At 62.2% G+C, this 18,555-nt stretch overlaps 3 protein-coding genes across 3 annotated transcripts; all 3 read right to left on the bottom strand.

Annotated features, from left to right (window-relative positions):
* Nucleotides 1–71: 71 nt before the first annotated feature.
* On the bottom strand, nucleotides 72–9,902 carry CHLRE_06g304150v5 (uncharacterized protein). Its single transcript, XM_043063670.1, has 28 exons — nucleotides 9,721–9,902; nucleotides 9,600–9,659; nucleotides 9,214–9,429; nucleotides 8,890–9,066; nucleotides 8,497–8,720; nucleotides 8,339–8,393; nucleotides 7,423–8,225; nucleotides 6,964–7,255; nucleotides 6,745–6,776; nucleotides 6,442–6,508; nucleotides 6,012–6,043; nucleotides 5,831–5,897; nucleotides 5,522–5,553; nucleotides 5,051–5,117; nucleotides 4,823–4,854; nucleotides 4,543–4,612; nucleotides 4,294–4,325; nucleotides 3,931–3,997; nucleotides 3,743–3,774; nucleotides 3,510–3,576; nucleotides 3,357–3,388; nucleotides 3,077–3,146; nucleotides 2,864–2,892; nucleotides 2,375–2,441; nucleotides 2,166–2,197; nucleotides 1,867–1,933; nucleotides 1,617–1,648; nucleotides 72–1,451 (listed from the first exon to the last, which is right to left on the bottom strand). The coding sequence occupies exons 1-28, from the start codon at nucleotides 9,757–9,759 to the stop codon at nucleotides 1,361–1,363; spliced, it is 2,883 nt and encodes a 960-aa protein (XP_042924376.1). The 5' UTR covers nucleotides 9,760–9,902; the 3' UTR covers nucleotides 72–1,360.
* A 118-nt stretch (nucleotides 9,903–10,020) lies between these two features.
* CHLRE_06g304100v5 (uncharacterized protein) lies at nucleotides 10,021–15,502 on the bottom strand. Its single transcript, XM_001691349.2, has 16 exons — nucleotides 15,351–15,502; nucleotides 15,058–15,246; nucleotides 14,722–14,760; nucleotides 14,509–14,547; nucleotides 14,136–14,249; nucleotides 13,884–13,941; nucleotides 13,337–13,461; nucleotides 12,853–13,006; nucleotides 12,568–12,725; nucleotides 12,143–12,303; nucleotides 11,869–11,992; nucleotides 11,469–11,582; nucleotides 11,174–11,242; nucleotides 10,950–11,051; nucleotides 10,635–10,691; nucleotides 10,021–10,431 (listed from the first exon to the last, which is right to left on the bottom strand). Exons 1-16 carry the CDS (start codon nucleotides 15,408–15,410, stop codon nucleotides 10,405–10,407), a joined length of 1,590 nt encoding a protein of 529 aa, XP_001691401.2. The 5' UTR covers nucleotides 15,411–15,502; the 3' UTR covers nucleotides 10,021–10,404.
* Nucleotides 15,503–15,553: 51 nt separating this feature from the next.
* Nucleotides 15,554–18,362, bottom strand: CHLRE_06g304050v5 (uncharacterized protein). Its single transcript, XM_043063669.1, has 9 exons — nucleotides 17,866–18,362; nucleotides 17,687–17,783; nucleotides 17,437–17,562; nucleotides 17,203–17,271; nucleotides 16,991–17,074; nucleotides 16,754–16,786; nucleotides 16,452–16,613; nucleotides 16,161–16,331; nucleotides 15,554–15,979 (listed from the first exon to the last, which is right to left on the bottom strand). The coding sequence occupies exons 1-9, from the start codon at nucleotides 17,886–17,888 to the stop codon at nucleotides 15,851–15,853; spliced, it is 894 nt and encodes a 297-aa protein (XP_042924375.1). The 5' UTR covers nucleotides 17,889–18,362; the 3' UTR covers nucleotides 15,554–15,850.
* Nucleotides 18,363–18,555: the final 193 nt, after the last annotated feature.

The following is an 18,555-nucleotide window of genomic DNA, read 5'->3' as shown; positions in this document are numbered from 1 at the left end:
TACCACGAAACTTTGCCGCAGCACACGTGTGGCCAAGCACCAACATGTCATGCAGTGACCGACTCCCAGCAGTACAAGTCGCCTTACACAGCATCGTCCTTTGGTAGGCACTTGGCACCTGAACCCACCTTGCAGCTTTCACGGTAGCGGGAGCTGCGATGGCGGTCACCCGTCGCCGCTGCCTCTGCGCCGCCGCAATCCATGCCGCGGGCCTCAGCTCCACCAGCCACCTACCCTAGTCCCTGCCCCCGCCCCCACCGGCGCCTTTGCCACCGCCCACCACCATCCGCCCCGCGACACCTCGTCCCCAGTAGCCAGCAGGCGTGGCCGCAGTCATAATGTGTGTGCGTGCAGGCCGCACCATGCTGCCGAGGCGCCACCCCAGACGACGCAGCTGTGCACGCCTTGTTATCACACGGACTTCGACTAGGAGTAATGGACTACCTGCTCAGGCGGTCTAGCACGCCAGCCCCTTAATTTGTCCTAAGCGTCCAATCCATTTTCTGCCTGCTCCATCCATCAAAACAGCACCATGCCCAGGTCTAACAATCACAGCATTGATTTACGTTATTGCGGCAGGATACTGTCCCTCGCGTGTCTATCTGCTACCCGTCTACGTACGACCTCTCCCGGCTGCCCTGAACGGCTGAAGGCGCAGCCTTACTTTGTCAGCCCGACCACCTCCAATGCGTCCAATTCCTGGAGCAGTGCCAGCACCCTCTCCAGCCGGCCACTCGCCAATACTGGCGCAGCCGCCCCCGGCGTCACACGGTTATCGACTCCATACGACAAACATTCATGTCAGTTGAATGAAGAGTATGAGGGGCAATCACTCGAGCTGGAAAAGTAGTAGAGTGGTCCAGTACAGTGGAACTCCCACCACTACGTGTCGTCGTGCGTGTCTCAACAGCAGTCCAAACCAGATGATGCAGAAGAACACAAAGTATAAAATGAGAGAAGACTATAAACCATTGCAAAAATTATTCACTCCAACACCACAAGGCCAACCGCCCAAGTGTCCCTTCCTCATAAGGCTGTGTGGAAACTGTAGACATATGGTCACGCGCTCGCCCACAGGGGAGACATATCATGCCCTGTGCATCCATTCATGTGACCAACAGCACGATCCTCTTCTCCCCTGCCCCCAATGCGCGCCCCCTAGCTGGCCGATCAACGTCACCGCCGCGGTCTCCCACTATATCCCCACCATCTACACGTGTAGCCACGTGGCACAAGCAGCTAGCTAGGCCAGACCCCACACATGTCATCAGCGGCAGAGCAAGGGCTGCGCCGCTGCGCTCACCACTGCAGTGCGCATGGCAGCACTCCGAATGCGCCACTCCCTCACGCAGGTGCCTTCCTACGTGTGTGCGCCTGCCGTGGCACCCTGCGCGGCGCCTGATCCTGACGCCCAGGACTGCAGCATCTCCGCAACGTCAGCGTGGCCTCCCCTGCAGCAGTACGACACATGCACACGAGCATCTCTACGGTACAGCATTGGTCGTACAGCGACAGCGAGGCCGCATATTGGTGTGGCGACCTGCACGTGCAGAGCTTGATTGCTCATAAATCAATCCACGAGCACCACGCAATACCATACGGTATTTCTCACTCACTTGACTGCGCGCGTCAGAGCCGTAGTCCCAGTCTGCGGTGCAGAGCAGGGCATGGCAGGCAATCAGGTAAGGCGGGGAGTACAACAGCAGTGGGCAACATATACCAGCACTGGTGGCAGCCCTAACTACCCCACTGTCGCTCCGATCCGTTGTTGAAATCGGGGACCTAGAATCAGCGCGCCGTTCGCGTTACAGTTGCAGCTACACAGTGAGCGCCGCCGCAGCAGTAGCCGCTGACGGCAGCACCCACCCTGTCCACTGCGTCCGGCGTGGCGCCCGCCGCCAGCAGCACTGACACGACGTCACTGCGCCCCATCCTGTTTATTATGTTCGATTGTGTTCGAGACAAGGGGGCGTGCAGCTTCAGCCGCTCACTTCCAAAACCGGCCAAGAAGCAAAAGGTGACACCAGGGCTGCTGACGGAAGGCCGAATGGCAGCCAAGAACGCAAGGCCACAAGCCGCTGCACACGGACGGGGAGAAGCTGACGCGGAGACGTGTGCCCGGCAAGCACCGCACGCACTCCGCACACGACGCACGCACTACTCACTCGGCAGCCTTCATAAGTGGTGTGACGCCCTCCTGAAGCACGATCATGTGAAGTGGGTGAGAAGAAATGGTGCACAGCCCGACATGAACATTGTGGTCTCAGCAGTGGCATTGGTTGACACTGGAGTGTCCTTGCCTAAGGCTGAGCGAACAAAACAAAACGACACGCACACGGCATGGCAAGCATGTGTGCCCCGCGCCCCTGCGTACTCTGTTCTGAGCGGTTGGGGGCGCGCCCGCCGCCAGCAGGACCTTCACGACCTCGACATGCCCTTTCCTGTGAGCAGCATGTCAACCCCACCACCACTGTCGTTCAGGGGTGCGGCTGCGGCTCAGCGTCAGCAAGCACTGTGCCGCCCAGAATGCACAACACCCCAGGTGCGACCGTGTGCGTGGCATGTGCATGGCGGTCTGGGGGGCGGGTTCGGAGAGCCCATTCATGTTCTAGTAGCGGTTGTGTGCGCACGTGCATGTCATTTGCCAATGAAGGTTGATGTACTCGAGGGTCCCAACATCCCGGCGCAGCCAAACCGCTCAGGGCCTAGCGCTTCTAGTAGGAGCGAGCGGGCCGTCGCAGCCACCGCTGCCATTGCTGTCTTTGCTACCGGCTGGCAGCGACTGGGCTCGATGCTAAAGCGTTAGTCGCCACTCCAGCAACAGCGAACCGGCAAGCCCACGAGTTCCCGCCCCCCAACTCACGCGGCCGCTGTGTGCAGCGGTGTGTCCCGCTGCATGCGCGGGTAAACCCAGAGGGCCAGCAGTCAGTAAATAGCAGGCGGCGCGGACAAGCAAGCGAGCCGTTGCATCGCCATCATCACTACCAACACAAACGCAAGCACCAGCATTTGCACCACCAGGCTCATGAATGAAGCAGAGCTGCAGGCACTGTCACCCCTGCACGGCCACGCTCACATATTTGTCTTGTGCGGTCGCGTCGGCTCCCGCGGCCAGCAACATCTCCAGGACCGCAACATTTCCGCTCCTGCATGGACGTGCCGCAGGCGGCGGTTGGGCGTGCACACAGCCGGTAAAGCTGCCAGACAAGCATTGCGCGCGAGAGGGCTGATGGCACCGACCGATGACGGCACTGGGCGACAGCCGTGCATGCATGCACGCATGGAGCGTGCAATGGATGAGTGGGCCGCAACCTCAAGCAGGCAAACACACCCCCTGCCGCGCCCCCCTGGCTTACAAAGCGGCAGATTCGACAACGCCCTTGCCACCCTGAAGGCAGCAGGCAGGCACAATACAGTAGGGGGGAATTAACGCGTGGACCATGTCACCGGCACCATGTCACCGGCACGGACCCCGACATGCAGCCCAACATGCAGCCAACCGTGCGCACTTGGTCTGTGGCGTTCTTGTCAGCTCCCGCCGCCAACAATGCAGCTACAGCTTCGGATTTGCCACGCCTGCACATGGATGCGCGCGACAGGAAGTGACTAAACAGGGCCGAGGCATGAGCCTGCAAACTATCGCCATGCTGTCATGCGGGTCAATGCACACATCAGAAGGGGCACACATCAACGTGTTTCCCCGCCGCCATTCCCGGCGTTACCGACACCGCGCAAGGCTCACACGATAGCTCTCATCAAAGGAGTGGTCCCGCTCTGCAGCAGTGCAGAAGGCAATTGCACATGCATGCATTCCACAGTCTCTCGCCGTCCATACACAGGTGCAAGCATGGTACATGCAACACATGTTTGGTGGGACAATCATATGCAGATGTTGCATGGAGTAATGTTGCATCCGCCAATACTACCTACATGGTCCTTCGCGTCCACGTCAGCACCCGCCGCCAGCAATGCTGCCATGATGTCAAGACGGCCCCGCCTGCGACACGGGAGCAAGTGGTGCACAACCAAGTACATGAATACGGTACGACAGCGCGCACAGCTTGGCCCGGCCTATCTACAGTACTGGCGTCCCCGCAATGCGCTATAAAAGTCCGTACGTCCCCGACTGCCAAAGCGTGCATGGCCTGGAGCAGTGACGGAACCGCTCCGACTGCCGCCAGTCCATCCTCCAAAGCAAGCGTGCGCGCGTTGTTCGGATGAATCGTGAGGCTTTCAAATTGCACTGTGGAGCGCCAGTAGTAGCATTCAGTCGTGAACACGGCAACCACTTACTCGGCAGCCGTGTGCAGGGGAGTGGTGGCAACCTGTGCAATGCACGGAACCAGCGGTAAGTAACAACCTCAAGGGCATTCAGACCCGAAAAGTGGGGCGCGCACGCAAAATTCAGCAATACGAAGGAAGGCGCGACATGATGGACAAAACGCGTGGCTAGGAAATTACGGTGACGGAAGCGCGTCAAGCCCCTGAGTGAGTTGCCCCTGTGACTGGAGGCTGCGTGTGCGCACAAGACTGCAGACGCACCGTTGACCGCTTCGCATTAACGTTTGCGCCTCCCGCCAGTAGTGCCGCAACTACTCCGGCGTGTCCTTTCCTGTCGCATACATCACACGTGTTCACGCATGCGCATTAGCTATGGCATACGGATGTGCAACCGCGTAGCAAGGCGAGGGCAGTGTAATTACCGGCGGGGCTGCATGCCGTGGGCGCAGGGGCGCGTATGTGGCATCTATTTGGCATGGCGCACAAGCCAGACCATGCACGTGCTGCTGCCCAAGCAAGCTGCATGCTCACACCCACTTACTCAGTGGCTCGCGACAGTGCCGCGAAGCCATTCTGCGTTTTTGCACGAAGTGAACGCAGGTTTCGGTGTAGACAGTCAGCGTGGTTAGGAGACTGCAATGGCATATGCGGCCGCGGCTGCTGAGGACAAAGCATGCATGTTCAAGCCAGGCCACGGTGGCAAGGCTCGACCCGACACAAAGTGCCATTCATCCGCCCGCACACACACACCCACAACGCGCAGACGCACCACACTCTGGACCTCTGGGTCTGCGCCCGCCGCCAGCAACATCGCCACGACGTCCGTGAGACCCATCCTGCAGGGAAAGGCAATCCGGACTACTGTAGGGGCTCGGCCTGAACGATGTGTGCGTGTGTGTATGTGTGTGTGTGTGTGTCTGTCTGCTTGTCCCAAAGCGTACGTGGGGGCTAAAAGACACGTCACCGCGCGCCAGTACATACCAGCGCTGCGTCCGTGGCCGCACCGTAGGGTGGTCGCCCAGAAGGTGGAAGGCACTGAGTCGGAGACGCATGTCGCCCCCTCCCCCCCCTCACCCGACACGCACCCCCAGCGACAACTGTCGCCTATCCGCTAGTTTGGCTTGGTCTGGTTCAGTGAGGGCCGGCATTTACAACTCCCCTCACCCAACCGTAAGTACCGTGCAGTGCGCATGCAAGTAATCCCCTACCGCAACGCCGCCCTGTGAAACTCTGTACTCACTCGGCTGCAAGCAGAAGAGCTGTTTTCTCCTCCTGCAATGTAGTGGGTCGGGGATGATAACATAGCCAGCCGCGTTGGCAACGGACATGACAGCGGTGAGCGGGACGTAATCTGAAGCAGGGCCCCGCCGCATGCATAACTGAAGCGCGAGTGAAGCCATGCACGACGCCGCATCCCTGACACAGAGCCCCAGTCCCAAGCCCGCAACGCAAACAGCGCACATTATGACCTCCTAGTCGATACGGTACCCCGGCTCGCCCGCAAAGCTCTCACGCGCGTTCCCACGCACACGCACACGCTCGCACGCACCCTGCCCTGCTGGTTCTTGTCCGCGCCCGCCGCCAGCAGTGCGGCCATGACCTGCAGGTGTCCTTTCCTGCACACAAATGCACACACGTGCACAGACACGCACAGGTGACACGGTTTGATTGCTTGAAGTCATGGGCGGAAGAAGTGATCCAACACAATTGGGTCGTAGATCACTACTTACTCGGCAGCTGCCAAGAGAGGGGTTTTGCCCGCCTGCATTGAGGGCAAGGGTTCACAAGGCAGCAACTAATCAGCATCAGAGGGGTTTTGCCCGCCTGCATTGAGGGCAAGGGTTCACAAGGCAGCAACTAATCAGCATCAGAGGGGTTTTGCCCGCCTGCATTGAGGGCAAGGGTTCACAAGGCAGCAACTAATAAGCACCAACAACAGCGCGAGCCATTTTGAACAGCGTAGACATGGCGTACATCCAGCCGAACGTGCGGGGCCGGAGAATCCCATCCACGATTGCGCTAGTACTGAAGCCGTCAAACAATGTGCCACCGCAACTAACCCTGGCACTTGATGAACTACGCTCGCCATTAACACGAGCCTGCACTGCTCTCGTGAGACCGCACGCACACGCACACACACGGATGCCAACATGCACGCACCCTGTCCTTCCTGCTCGTGTTCGCGCCCGCCGCCAGCAGCGCGGTCACGACCTCGACGTGTCCTTTCCTGCGTGTGCAGCAGCCGGCCGAGCCATGGAGTGTTCACACACCGAGCCCGCTCGCCCGTCTGCGTCGCTAACAAGGTGCGCTGTTGCCGCAAGAGCGCGGGCATCCCACCCATATCGTATTTGGTTGCCCAGGGCAGACACAAGTGACAGCAGTATACAGTCAGTGGCTGCGGTCAATACCAGGTCAATGCCAGGCATGTCAACCACCAGGCACAAACGCCGGCCGCACACTTACGCCGAGGCTCGTATCAGGGCCGTCGTGGCATCCTGTGTCACAAGTCCGAAGGCATGGCAGCAGCTGTCGGTGCAAGGGTGTAGGCAGCACAGTTCTGGGAGGATTGGCCCCACGCACCGCAAGCATGTCCTTTATACCCCGAACTCCTCTCTAGTGAGTTTAAATAGTCGCGACTCCAGGTGCATGTGCATACGGCCGTGTGTAACACGCCCGCCCGACCTGACGATCGTAGTCCGGCTTGGCGCCCTCCGCGAGCAGCCGAGCCACCTCCTCCACGTTCCCAGCCTCCGCGGGTGCATCCAGCTGGGAGCACAGGTCATTCGCCCGCTTCTCCTCGGTGCGCCTGAGCTCCTCGAGCCCCAACACGTCCGCGATCGCCGCCACCCGCCGCGCGCCCAGGCCCAGCTTCGCGCCGGCCGCCGCCAGGTGCTGCGCGCCGCCGCCCGCCACACTGACCAGGTCCTTCACCGCCTCCGACAGCGCCTCTACGGACGTTATGTCCGTCCGTTTCCTGTCGGTGTACGGTATGTGGCGCAAGGAGGGAACGCACGTATTCATGCCAAACACAAAGAGTACGGTACTCTAGGCGCAAGAGCGGTGCAAGCGCACGGTGTCGTCCTTCCCCACCGCGCGCGCATGCATGTGTGGTGGAAACAGGCAAGGGCGTGTTTCACGCACCAGCAGAAGTAGGAGTACACGGCCCAGATGCGGTCGGCGTCGCTCCAGGCCTGGTACACGCCCGCCTGCATGTCGCCTAGGTAGCCCAGCAGCCAGGCCTCGCTGGGCGCCTCCTCCAGCTGCGCGTCCCGCCACACACACGTGCCCAGCCGCAGCAGCGCCGCAAACTGCACATCCAGCCCCTGGGACCCCGACCCCAGCAGGCTGCCGGTGCCGGACGCCGCGGCAAGCAGCGGCACAAGGGTGTCCAGCAGTGCCGGTGCCGCTGCTGCTCCCGACACACCCTCCTCTGCTGCGCCCTCTTGCGCTGCGCCCTTCTCTAGACGTGTGCCCAGGTCCAGGATCTTGCGGTACAACGCCACAGTCGACTGCGCGCCGGCGGCCGCTTGCTGCCCCCAGCACGCATGTGCCACGCCCGCCGCCGCCATCACCGCGTCCGCCAGCATGCCCAGCCACGCCTCCAGACTGACCCAGGCGCACAGCGGCTCCGCGTGTCCGTAGCGCGCCAGCCGCTCCGCCAATGTCCACACACGGCTCAGGTACTCGCGACACGCCACGTGTCCCTTGCCCAGCATTGACCCCACCGCGGCGGCTGTAGCTGCTGTTGCTGCCGCATCCTCTGCTACTGCTGGATTGCTGCTGCCGGCCGCCGCCCTGCCTGCGACATCCGCTGCATGCTGCTGTTGTTGCTGCTCCGTCAGCAGTGTGAGCACGCGCGCCAGCAGCGGCCGCGCAATGCCCTCTGCGGGCAGTGGGTGGAAGGTGGGGATGACCAGCATGGCGCGGGCGCGGGCGTAGAATACCTGCAACAGGTGGTGGAAAGCAAGCAGGTAAAGGATTGCGCGCGCGAGAATCGGGCAGGCGAGCATGCAAGCAGCATCATAACGGTGCGCCCGCCACCACTGGGTCCGTGCACCTTGGAGCGCAGCACCTCCACCATGGACGGCGCCGAGTACTGCGGCACACAGCTCCTGCAGGCAAGTGCATGCATGTTTTATTGGAGAGCGCAAGTAATCTTGGACAAGACGGTCGTAAGTTAGGGCGGCATCAAGCACAAGCTACATGTTGTCTCACCAGTCAATCCAGACATAGGTGAAGCCCGCGTCTTGCAACCGCGTCAGAGCTGTCACCAGCTCCGCAAACTGTGTTGGCAGCATGGGGCTGAAGCCCGGCTGCGCCGCCGCGGGCTTGGGCGCGCCCCAGCGCCAGCTCAGCACCACCGTGGCCGCCCACTGCGCCTCGCTCACATCCGCGTAAGGCAGCTCCACACACTCCTCTGCCCGCACGTCCTCGTACACCTGTGTGTTTGCAACCCATGCAAAGCAACGGAGCGCGGGACATGCGGAGTTTAGAGCCCGAGCGTTACATATGCTCGACGCCCACATGCCAGACCAAGTTGCTAGCTAGCTAGCTCGCCCCCATCGCCCACTGCACCATCAACAGCACACTGCATGAGTCATGCGGTACCTTGATGCCGGTGCCCCAGCCCACCACCGCCGCTATGAGCATGAGGCGCATGGGCGCGGCCGCCAGCTCGGGCGGCATGCCGCCGTGCAGGTCCTGGATCACAGGCGGCAGCTGCGACAGCGCCCGAGGGTCGGAGATGACCATGGCGTCCAGCAGGGCTGGCGGCTGCGGCGCAGCCTGTAAGCGGGCCGTGGTGCATCACATATGTACACAGCGAGTACATCGGGGTTGACTTGAATGCGCGAACCAGGCCCTGAGCACGGGGAGCTACCACGCACAGGCGCGGAACCACACATGCAGCCGAGAACGCACACGCATGCCTACCGCATTTGGACATAAGGTCGTTGCTGCAGCATGTTCAGTGCGCACGGGACCGCCATCCGCTGCCACAGCATCTTCACGTTCTGCTTCTGCACCACCGGCTGCTCCCGTAGCTGGTGCTTGTGCTGTCTCAGATGCATCCGGCCTGTCCCGCTGCTGCAAGCGCTCCAGCACGCGATGCGCCTCCTCCAGCCGGGCTTGCAACTGCCGCGCGTGCTCCTGCGTGTACACAACATAGCACAGGCCGCGGCAAACGGACGGATGCCAGGAGGACATGAGCGGCTGCTACTGCCTGTGGGACCTCGACAAGGCAGCATCCGCTCGACTGGCTGGCAACGTGTCACGAAGGGCAAGGGACACGTTGGCACGGGGAAAGCGGCAACACGCACCTGCGCCTGCTTGCGCTGCTCTTCTTCGGCCTTGAGCTGTGCGCGCAACTGTCTCGCCTCCTGCATATGTGATAACGTTTGAGGCAAAAATGGCACGCGCTTCCAGCAAAAATCAAAATACCTTCTCCAAGCTCGACTCGCGAGATGCTCCTCCTCCCATTCAGTATTATAGACTGCTAATGCAGTACATGAATTTACAGTAAGTCGATGGTGCAGAAACGTTGGCTACTCGAACAGTCTTCGCAGCATTTTTCATACCCGAGCTGTCGCATTCGTTTGTTGTTGTTCACGTCCGTGCAATATAGGATATGAAAATGTGAAATGTAAACTGCCTGGCAAACGGGAACTGGCTCGGGGTTGACCGTGCCATGCACCGGCGAACCCCCCGCCCCTCCCCCACCCCACCCCCCGCCCACCAGAATCGCCATGTGGAATTATGCACATCGGTCTTCCAGTTGTATTAGCCGCTGAACGCGCCTTGAGCCATCCACAATCACGTCCTCTCACACCACGCTTTACAGTCGCGCCGTCACCCTTCAACAACAAAAGCTGCTATCAATGCCACGTCAGGACAGCAGCCCTGCCGAATCGCGTGCATACACGGAGCGCCCTTTCACAACTCTAATATACCACGAGACCAAGCCCACTCCTCACACTCAGCACGCCACGCACTCTGCTGCCGCTCTCGCAACCACGAACCCACGCTGCAAGACCCCTGCTCCCGTTCGGTCCAGCACTTGTGCGCTGCGCTCGCACGCACCACGCCCACTCTTCACAGCTGACCGCCGCGTGCGCCCCCTCGTGCTCACGCGCCGCTGTGCGCCGCGGCAACCTGCCGTGACGTGAAAGCAAGGGGTGGAGCGGGCATGCACGTGAGCTCACAGGTTACGCACGCCAAGGACACCAGGCGGGTCTTGGGTCCCTGGGACATGTACAAAGAGTCCACAGCGCCAACAGAGAGAAGCATGCGGAGGACGCGGGGCCGCGTCCAAATCCCTTCCAGCCTTTGCCCCTCGCCCCATCCCCCACACGCACCGTGACCAGTTTGCCGCCCTGGAAGGTGGAGATGAATTGCTCCGGCACCGGGTGCTCCTGTGCACATGTGCGTATGCGTATGCGTGTGTGCGTGTGGGTGGGGGTTTGGGGTGGCGAAGGCAGGGGAGTGGAGGGAGGCAGGGCGAGGACCGTCATTTCCTGAGTGCTCCCATTCCCTGTGTCCCACCCGCATGGATGCGCCTTTAGGCCCCGCCCCCACACCCACACGCCGTACCCAGCCACTCAGCCACCCACTACCACCCTCCGCCACTGCCTCCACCACCGCCCGCCCCGCCCCGCCACGCCGCGCCCCACCTGCGGGTCCTCCTCGCTGTTTGTGTCCGGGTCCGGCACCACCACCACGTTGACGGCGGAGCACTTGGCCGTCACCACCTGGAAGTTGGGGTCGGCCGCGCACTGCCGGCGGGGGGGGGGGAGGCGGGGGGGGGGGGGGAGGAGGTGGTAGGGTTGTGAATACCAGCCCAAATTAGACACATGCAAAAGAGGGGGCAGTCACAAAAACATCCCGGCCTTCTCACCCGCTTGCTGACGAACAGCTGCGCGCCGTCGGTCTTCTCGATGGACAGCGTGGGCACCGCGCCCGTCACCTGTACAGCAGCAGCACACGGTGGGCGACAGGTGCAGTGGAGGAGGGGGGCGCGGAGGAGGAGGTGGCGAACTCCAGAAGGGCAATCTGACACTACCGGTACCCCATTCCAAACCGACACTGCACAATTTCCTTCTGCAGCCTCCCCCCCCCCGCGCCCTAAACCCAGCGCCTCCCTGCGCCTTCCTGCACCCCAGCCGCACCTCCCTACGCCCCCTCCCCCGCACCTGCAGCTGCACGCTGGAGCAGTTGACGGCCTCCACTCCGGAGATGACGTCGCCGAACACCACCCCCACCCGCACGCACTTGTCCAGCGACACCGCGTTCACCTTGCCCTTGACCTGGGGGAGGGTGGGAGGAGGAGGAGTTGGGACGAGGTGTGGGCGGAAGCGTTTTGTACGGAGAGCACGTGCACTCGCAAAATGCAATTTAGTTTTTTTAGTTTGTTTTGACACTGAGGCACTGCAGCACCCCTCTCCACCTCCGCCCCATTGCACCAATTCGTCTTTGCATCCGGATGGCTGCCCCTTCCCCGCCACCCTCCGCCTAGCCCTCCGCCCAGCCTTCTAACCCACCCTACGCCTGCCGCCCTCCTGCCCTCTCCCGCCCTCACCTCCCCGCCCTCACCTGCAGCACGCAGTCCCTGCAGCCGTACACGTACACGCTGTTCTTGGGCGCCTCGTTCTCAAGCACCAGGTCCTGGCGCCCGCTCCAGTTCTCAACAGCCCACTTGACGCCCTGGAGCTCCAGCCTGCGGGGGGGCGGGCGGGGTTTACATTGTTGGGGTTACATTCATGATTATTTAAGAAGTGGACACGTAGCCGATGTACTGATGCCCGTGCTCGTAAATGCGACGCAACTAAGTGCTCTCAACTGATCCGGTTGATACACACCCACTCACTTGGGCGGCCCGGAGGGAGCCGCCGCCGCCTTGCCTGACGCCGAGGCGGCGGTGGCGGGCGCCGGCGCTGCTGACGCCGGCACCGTCCCCGAGCGGTCGGGGCGGTTCTTGGCCTTCATGTCATCCGTCACCTTGCGCAGACCCGAGGTGATCGCCTCGCCCTGAGTGCGTGAGCGGGTGAGGTTGGGTTACTGGGTGGGTGCTTGGCCGTGTGCAGGGTGTGTGGTTGTGTAGGGGGTTGTGCTGTTTGCTGTGAGGCGTGCGGCAACCGAGGGCTGCATGGACTGGCGTGGCGCTTCCAAACAGCGTGCCGGTCCCGATTGGCCTTGCCCGGCAGCCGGGCTCCGCACACATGCAAACGTCTGCATACATCAACTGCAGCGTCAGCGTGCACACGCACGTACACACGCACGTACACAACGCACCTTGGACAGCTCGGCGAAGAGCTTGCTCACATCCCCGCCACCGCCACCGCCACCGCCAGCGGCACCGCCCCGCCCGGAGGAGGACGCCGCCAGCTCCTCCGGCGACAGCGGCTTGGGCGGCGGGCCCGGCGGCGGGGGAGGCGGCGGAGGCGGCGCGCCTGCAGCACACGGTGGGTTGGGAGGCAGGAACAGGTTGAGCAGGGGGGGGTGACACGGCCTTGCTCCGGAGGGTGTCTCTCCTCTTTTCACACAAGTAGAGTGGGCACATTGCTGCCAAATTCTTACCCGGCTTGCGCACGGGGGGTGGTGCGGGCGCGGCGGGCTTGCTGGCGCCCGGCGCGGCTGCCATTGCGGCTGCCAGCGGCTGGCCCGCGGGGTTGAAGCGCAGGCCTGTGGGGCAGTTGCGCACCACGAACTGCTCCAGCTGCTGGATGAAGGACTGCGGGGCGTGGGGAAAGGGGGGAAGGGGTAGGGAGAGGGGAAGGCGAGAACGGTCGGGGGCGCTAGGGGAGGACAAGCTAATCCATCTGGGTTTCATTCTGAGGTTCTGTGGGAGACGGCCGACCTGGCGCCGCCTCGACCGCTGCTGCTGCTAGTTTTACCTGCCCAAGTCCCTGGTGTCACAACACTGATGCCTTCCTCACACTACTCTCCTCCTCCCTCACCCCAGCGACCCTCACTCTAGCCTCCGCCCCGGGCCCCCTCTGCCCCCACCTCACTCCCCACCTCGCTCCTCACCACCACCTCACTCCTCACCGCCACTGCTCACCTTGAGCCCGCGCACCCAGGCCACCTGGTTCTCGTCCTTGCCGCGGAACTCCATCAGCAGCTTGTTGGAGAAGAACTCGGCCGACTGCCAGCTGTCGGCCACGTGCTGGCGGGGGGGAGGCATGCCTGCAGGAGGCGGGAGGAGCGGGAGGAGCGGCAGGAGCGGGCAGGGTGGGGGTGTAGATAGCAGCATAAAGGAAATCAAACCCAATGCAGTAGAGCGAGGAGGAGAGCGTGGCCGATGCTTTACAACGGAGTGGGGACACGGGGCAGGGTGTGTGGGTTTGCGGGTGTGGATTTGTGTGGCTGTGTAGACCAGGGGTGCCTGGCGGCGGCATGACGGGCGCAAGGCGGATGGGGACGGGTAGCGCTCGCGGCTCCCACCAGTTCGCCCGGTGAGTGGCGGGCAGGGCAACCGACTAGGATGCGCCACAACTGACACCGCGCGTCCGCACCGGCCCCGTGTGAGCACCCGATGTCATTTCCCGTTCCCCCGCCGCCACCTCGCCATCGCAGCCCCCCCCCGCGCCCCCGGCCGTCGCCCTCACCGCATCCGTGTCCCGTGTACGCCAGGAAGCCCAGTGCAGCCACCGCCTCCGCCAGCACCTGTCACGAAACACAGCGGGCGACAGCGATCAGGATCTGGCACAGAGTGCCGTTCTATTCAACCCATCTTTTCCAGACGCACGACCCTCGCCACCAGGCTCTCAAACTGCCACCCGCCCAATCCGGCATACCCATTTGGACACACCCAGCCCCATTCCCACACCCTCCCGCTCCCTCCCGCTCCCAGTGCCCACCTTGAGGTGGTGGGGGCAGGACACGCGGCGCGCCTCGCTGGCCGCACTGACCGCCCCCATGGCCTCAGCCACGGGCGCCAGCAGCGTCTGCAGCTGCTCAGGCGAGTCGGGTTGCTGCGGGCGGGGGTAAGGCGGGGGGAGCGGGGGGTTAGCGGGATGAGGCTGTGTGGGTTTGTGGTGGCGCGGCGGGGTGGGTTACGGGGTGGGCGGCGGTGTTCATAATGGCCGCCCGGCGCATGGAACCAAAGGGGCTGACAGCATGGGCTCACATGCGTTGAGGGCTGGCGCGCATTCAAAGGCGCCAGTTGATATGACACACAGCGCACACGTTCACACACGGCAACGTAGGGGGCCGCGCACGCCACCGACGCACCTTGGCCGCGGCCGACACCTCCAGCACTCGCCTGGCGGCCTGCGCGCGGCGATGCATCGCAGCGGCGTGTTGGGGATACAAGTGAAAAACGGCAGCGGCGCGAACGCCCGGCCCTGCCCAAAGAGGGCTCCCGGCGACATCTCTGTTTCCTTCACCAGCTTCCCAACCACCAAGCCCCTGCCGCTGCCTCCAGCCAGGCCAACCCACCCCCACCTGGAACGCCTTGTCGAAGTTTTGCATGCTCGCCTGGGCCTGTTGCGCAAGGCGAGTACAAAGGAAGGTGGAGCGTTCGGGCACTGAGCGACTCGGCCTGGGGGTGGCGGTCCTGGCTCCCCACCTACCACTGCTCCTGTGTAGGGCCAGCTGCCGAGGATGTCGTGCTGGGCAACGGCGCTGCGCTCCCTCCTCTGTTTGAACGCGTCTAAGAGGCCTCACCGCTGCCCACGTCTCTTCGTCCGCAGATCCGCCGCTGCCCGCACACATCCCTCCGAGCCCGTTCTTCCTCCCCCCCTTACGCCCCCCTCTCGTCCTCCCTCCCATTCACCGCACCTCCTGCGGCAGGTACTGCACCAGCGCCAGCACCGGACCCAGGTGCTCCGACATCAGGTGGTCCCACTCAGCCAGCGTGGCCGAGGTGGAGCCAGAGGAAGCCGCGGGGGCGGCAGCGGCGGCAGCGGGGGCAGCAGCATGGCCGTGCGCAGCAGCCGAGGCCCCGGTGGGTCGCGCCCCAGGCCCGACCTGTAGCGTAACCGGTGATTGTGTGATGAGTGTATTTGTCTTTTGAAGCTGGCGCTGCCTGGTGGCAAAAGCTGTCGCACGCACAGCGATGATCTCCCTCGCACCTCGAGCTTTTCAAGCCTCTCGACAGCCTTCTCAAGCCGAGCTATAAGAGCGGCCTCCATCGCCAGCTTTTGTGTTCGGGAACAGCTACGGGTCAGTCACTAAACAAACAAAAGAGAGGAAAGAAACTTGGTGCACGCGCGCGTCTAATTTGAGATACACAGAATTAGGACGCTGCACATTGCCAGGACTTCCAATTATGCAAATTTCCTGACTGTTACAACGTAGCGGTCGCACAGGGTTTCGCTGTGGGGCACCCCCAGGCCCCAGCACGCTGTGCCCCCCGCAGCATAAAATGCGAACCGCGTCGTGACATCGGACTCCAATCCGCGTACCCTTCTCTCCTCACACCGCCCTCCCACACTACCGACGCAGCCTGTTCTACACGACACGCCCCACGCGCTGCTTGTCTCCACTCGCTAGCGGCCTTGCCACAATCCGCCTGGCTGCCTGCCCTGGTCCATTCGCCTGGTCCATCACACCCACGCGCCAAACCGTTCCCTCATGCGCCGCCTGGCTGCTGCAGCCCCGGGTGCTCCAGCACCTCCTGCACACCGCCCCGGCCGCCCAGTCGCATGTCGGGCCGGTGCCGCAGCAGCGCCCGGATGAACTGCACCATGGCGCCGCTGACCTGCGGTGTGTCGTGGCACAGCGCCGTACATGTCAGGATGTGGGCATAGACGGCATGTTGGGATGTGGGCATGGAGCGCCAGGGGCCTATTCAACAACGCAACTAGGGCATCTGGTAGCCGTGTTCCGCTCCCTCAGACCGTTGAGCGTGCACACCTCGCAGCACAGCCCCGCGCCCGCACCTTGGGCCCGCCGTCCTCGGGCGGTGTGAAGGCGGGGGAGGTGTGTGAGATGCGGTGCAGCACGCCATCCAGTGTGGGGGCGCTGTACGGCGCACGGCCGTACAACAGTTCATACGTCAGAACACCCAGCGCCCACCAGTCGCTGGCAGGAGAATAGGCGGACGGGCCGTCCTGTGCAGGGGGGTTGGGGCGTGTTGTAGGACAGGCAGGGAAGTTGTCCACCCCCGACTGTCCCAGTTGACTAAAGATAGGCCTAGCTTTAGGCTGACCTTCGCCCATGTTTTAACTAACCTTCAGCAACTCATATGCCAGGTACTCTGCAGTGCCCCACACCCGCTCCGCTGCAGCTGCCGCTGGATCCAGCCTCGCCAGCATGTCAGCGCACGCGCTGGATCCTGATCCTGGCAGGTCCCGGCATAAATCAAAATCCACCAGCAGCACACGGTCTGGATCCTGTGCGCAAGGTGTGGCCATCACACCACCCGGGAAAGATGCTGTTAGGTTGTGCGCGTTGCAAATACAGCGTGCATCATGATCGCCCAGATTAGCTTGTTCCGCAGGTAGCGTGTTTAAGCGTGCGTAACCCGTCGTACCTGCTCTGTTGGAGCTAACACCACATTCTCAGCCTGCAGGCAAGCATGGTGGTGATGCTGACTTACAGCGCACATCCCACAGCACAGCAGCTATAAAGGTTTGTGGCAGGCTTGTGCACAGCAGCTGTCGGCAGCCCCCCACAGGCCACAGCACTCGGACCTGCTCGGACTTATCTGAGTCTCTACGGCACACTGGCACAGCTCAAGGCACGTCAAATACCAGCCCCCACACCCCACCTTCAAGTCCACACACAGAAAGCCGAGTCGGTGGAGTTGGCCCAGCGCTACAGCCACTTGCCGAACAATGTGCTGCACGCGTGCCTGCAGTTTACAAGAAGCTGTTTGTCAGTGTGCGTACTTGCTCCCTGTTAGCTTTCTTGGCTAGGTGCACCTTCGTGTGTTTCATGAGATTCATGCGTCGTCTGACGGCGAGGGCGCTGCACGCATACCTCGGGCAACCTGCCACCCGCCGCTTTCTGCTGTCGCCGCAGTTCAGCGAGGTTTGGCCCCTCACACAACTGCGGTGCAGGACCAACAGACGGCACATGCGGATGTAAGTGCGGGGAATAACGTGCCGCGCTCGGGCCTCCGGAGAGTCCGCGTGCACGCCCACGAATAGAGCGTTCTGGCCACACGTTGCGCCTGGGGCTCCTCCACTGTGCTCAGCTGACTGCACAACACACCTGCATGATGAAGACGACCGTGTCAGCCTCTGTGTCGTACACGCACGCACACTGGCGAACCAGCCCCTCTGGAAAAGGCTGTTGTGTCGCCAGAGCCTGCGCGACTGCCGACTCACGGGCCAGCCTCTGCAAGCCATGCAGTGAGGGGAGGCGAGTCAGGTGACTTGAAGCTGCGCAGTTCTCCCGCCATCCGCTGAACAAGAGGGTACAAGCACTTCAGCCCTAAGGCTAGCCTGGAAGCACAGCCCACCTGTAAGACCTGTAACCTCTCCTTGGTCTCCCGTGGCAGCGGCACCCGCTTGGCCGCAAGGCGCTTGTCGCTGGTGAGGCAAGTGGCCGCGGCCACCCTGCGGCATGCGTGCCGGCACAACAATGAATGTCTTGAGGTCCGGGCCGCAGGCAAAGAGTTCATATGTCGAGCTAAGATACCTTGCGATGCTTCCTTTGCCCATCGCGTCGCCGTCAACGGTAAGCCCTCGATAGCGTCTCAAGGCATCGTCATGTTCCTTCGCGAACTCTGGCAGAGTAAAGCAGATGGGCAGCATGGCTATGAGTTGCTTCTATAGAGTGCATATATTTTACACTATGGATACCATACATGGCCAACATTATGTGTCTGGCGTCTGAGAGGCGGGCGGGGACGCGCACATTAGTGTCACCCAGGTGCAATAGCCTGTTCACTGAATGGCCTTTACTGTATTGCGATTATCACATACTATGTCTAGGTAGCATAGGCAGTGAAGCATATTGGCATTGTGCTGGAGAATGCGTACCCACCATCGCGCAGCGTTCGTCCTGCCTGGCACGGGTTGGGGGGCCTGGAGCCTTGGATGCACATGTGTATGTATCCGCGACGAGCTGAACGCGTAGCGAATATCTCTTTCGCCTTTTACTAAAGAGATCCGCGAGTTTTGCTCACGCAGTCGCATATCCTTCTTTTTGTGGGGCTTTTGCCCTTCCCATATAAATCTGTGTGTCTGTGAAGTACCGGTGCGCATGTTTCCGTGATGACCTTGATATGTAAGGTAGGTGGGGAAATAGCGCAGGCACGCCCTCATCCCAGTCCTAGAGCAAAGTCTATGGATCAGCCACGATGAGCCTGAAAGCCAGTGTGTGCAT

Source organism: Chlamydomonas reinhardtii, chromosome 6 (assembly GCF_000002595.2).
Source record: "Chlamydomonas reinhardtii strain CC-503 cw92 mt+ chromosome 6, whole genome shotgun sequence".
Classification (NCBI taxonomy): Eukaryota; Viridiplantae; Chlorophyta; class Chlorophyceae; order Chlamydomonadales; family Chlamydomonadaceae; genus Chlamydomonas; species Chlamydomonas reinhardtii.
This window is presented reverse-complemented; position numbering and strand designations above follow the sequence as displayed.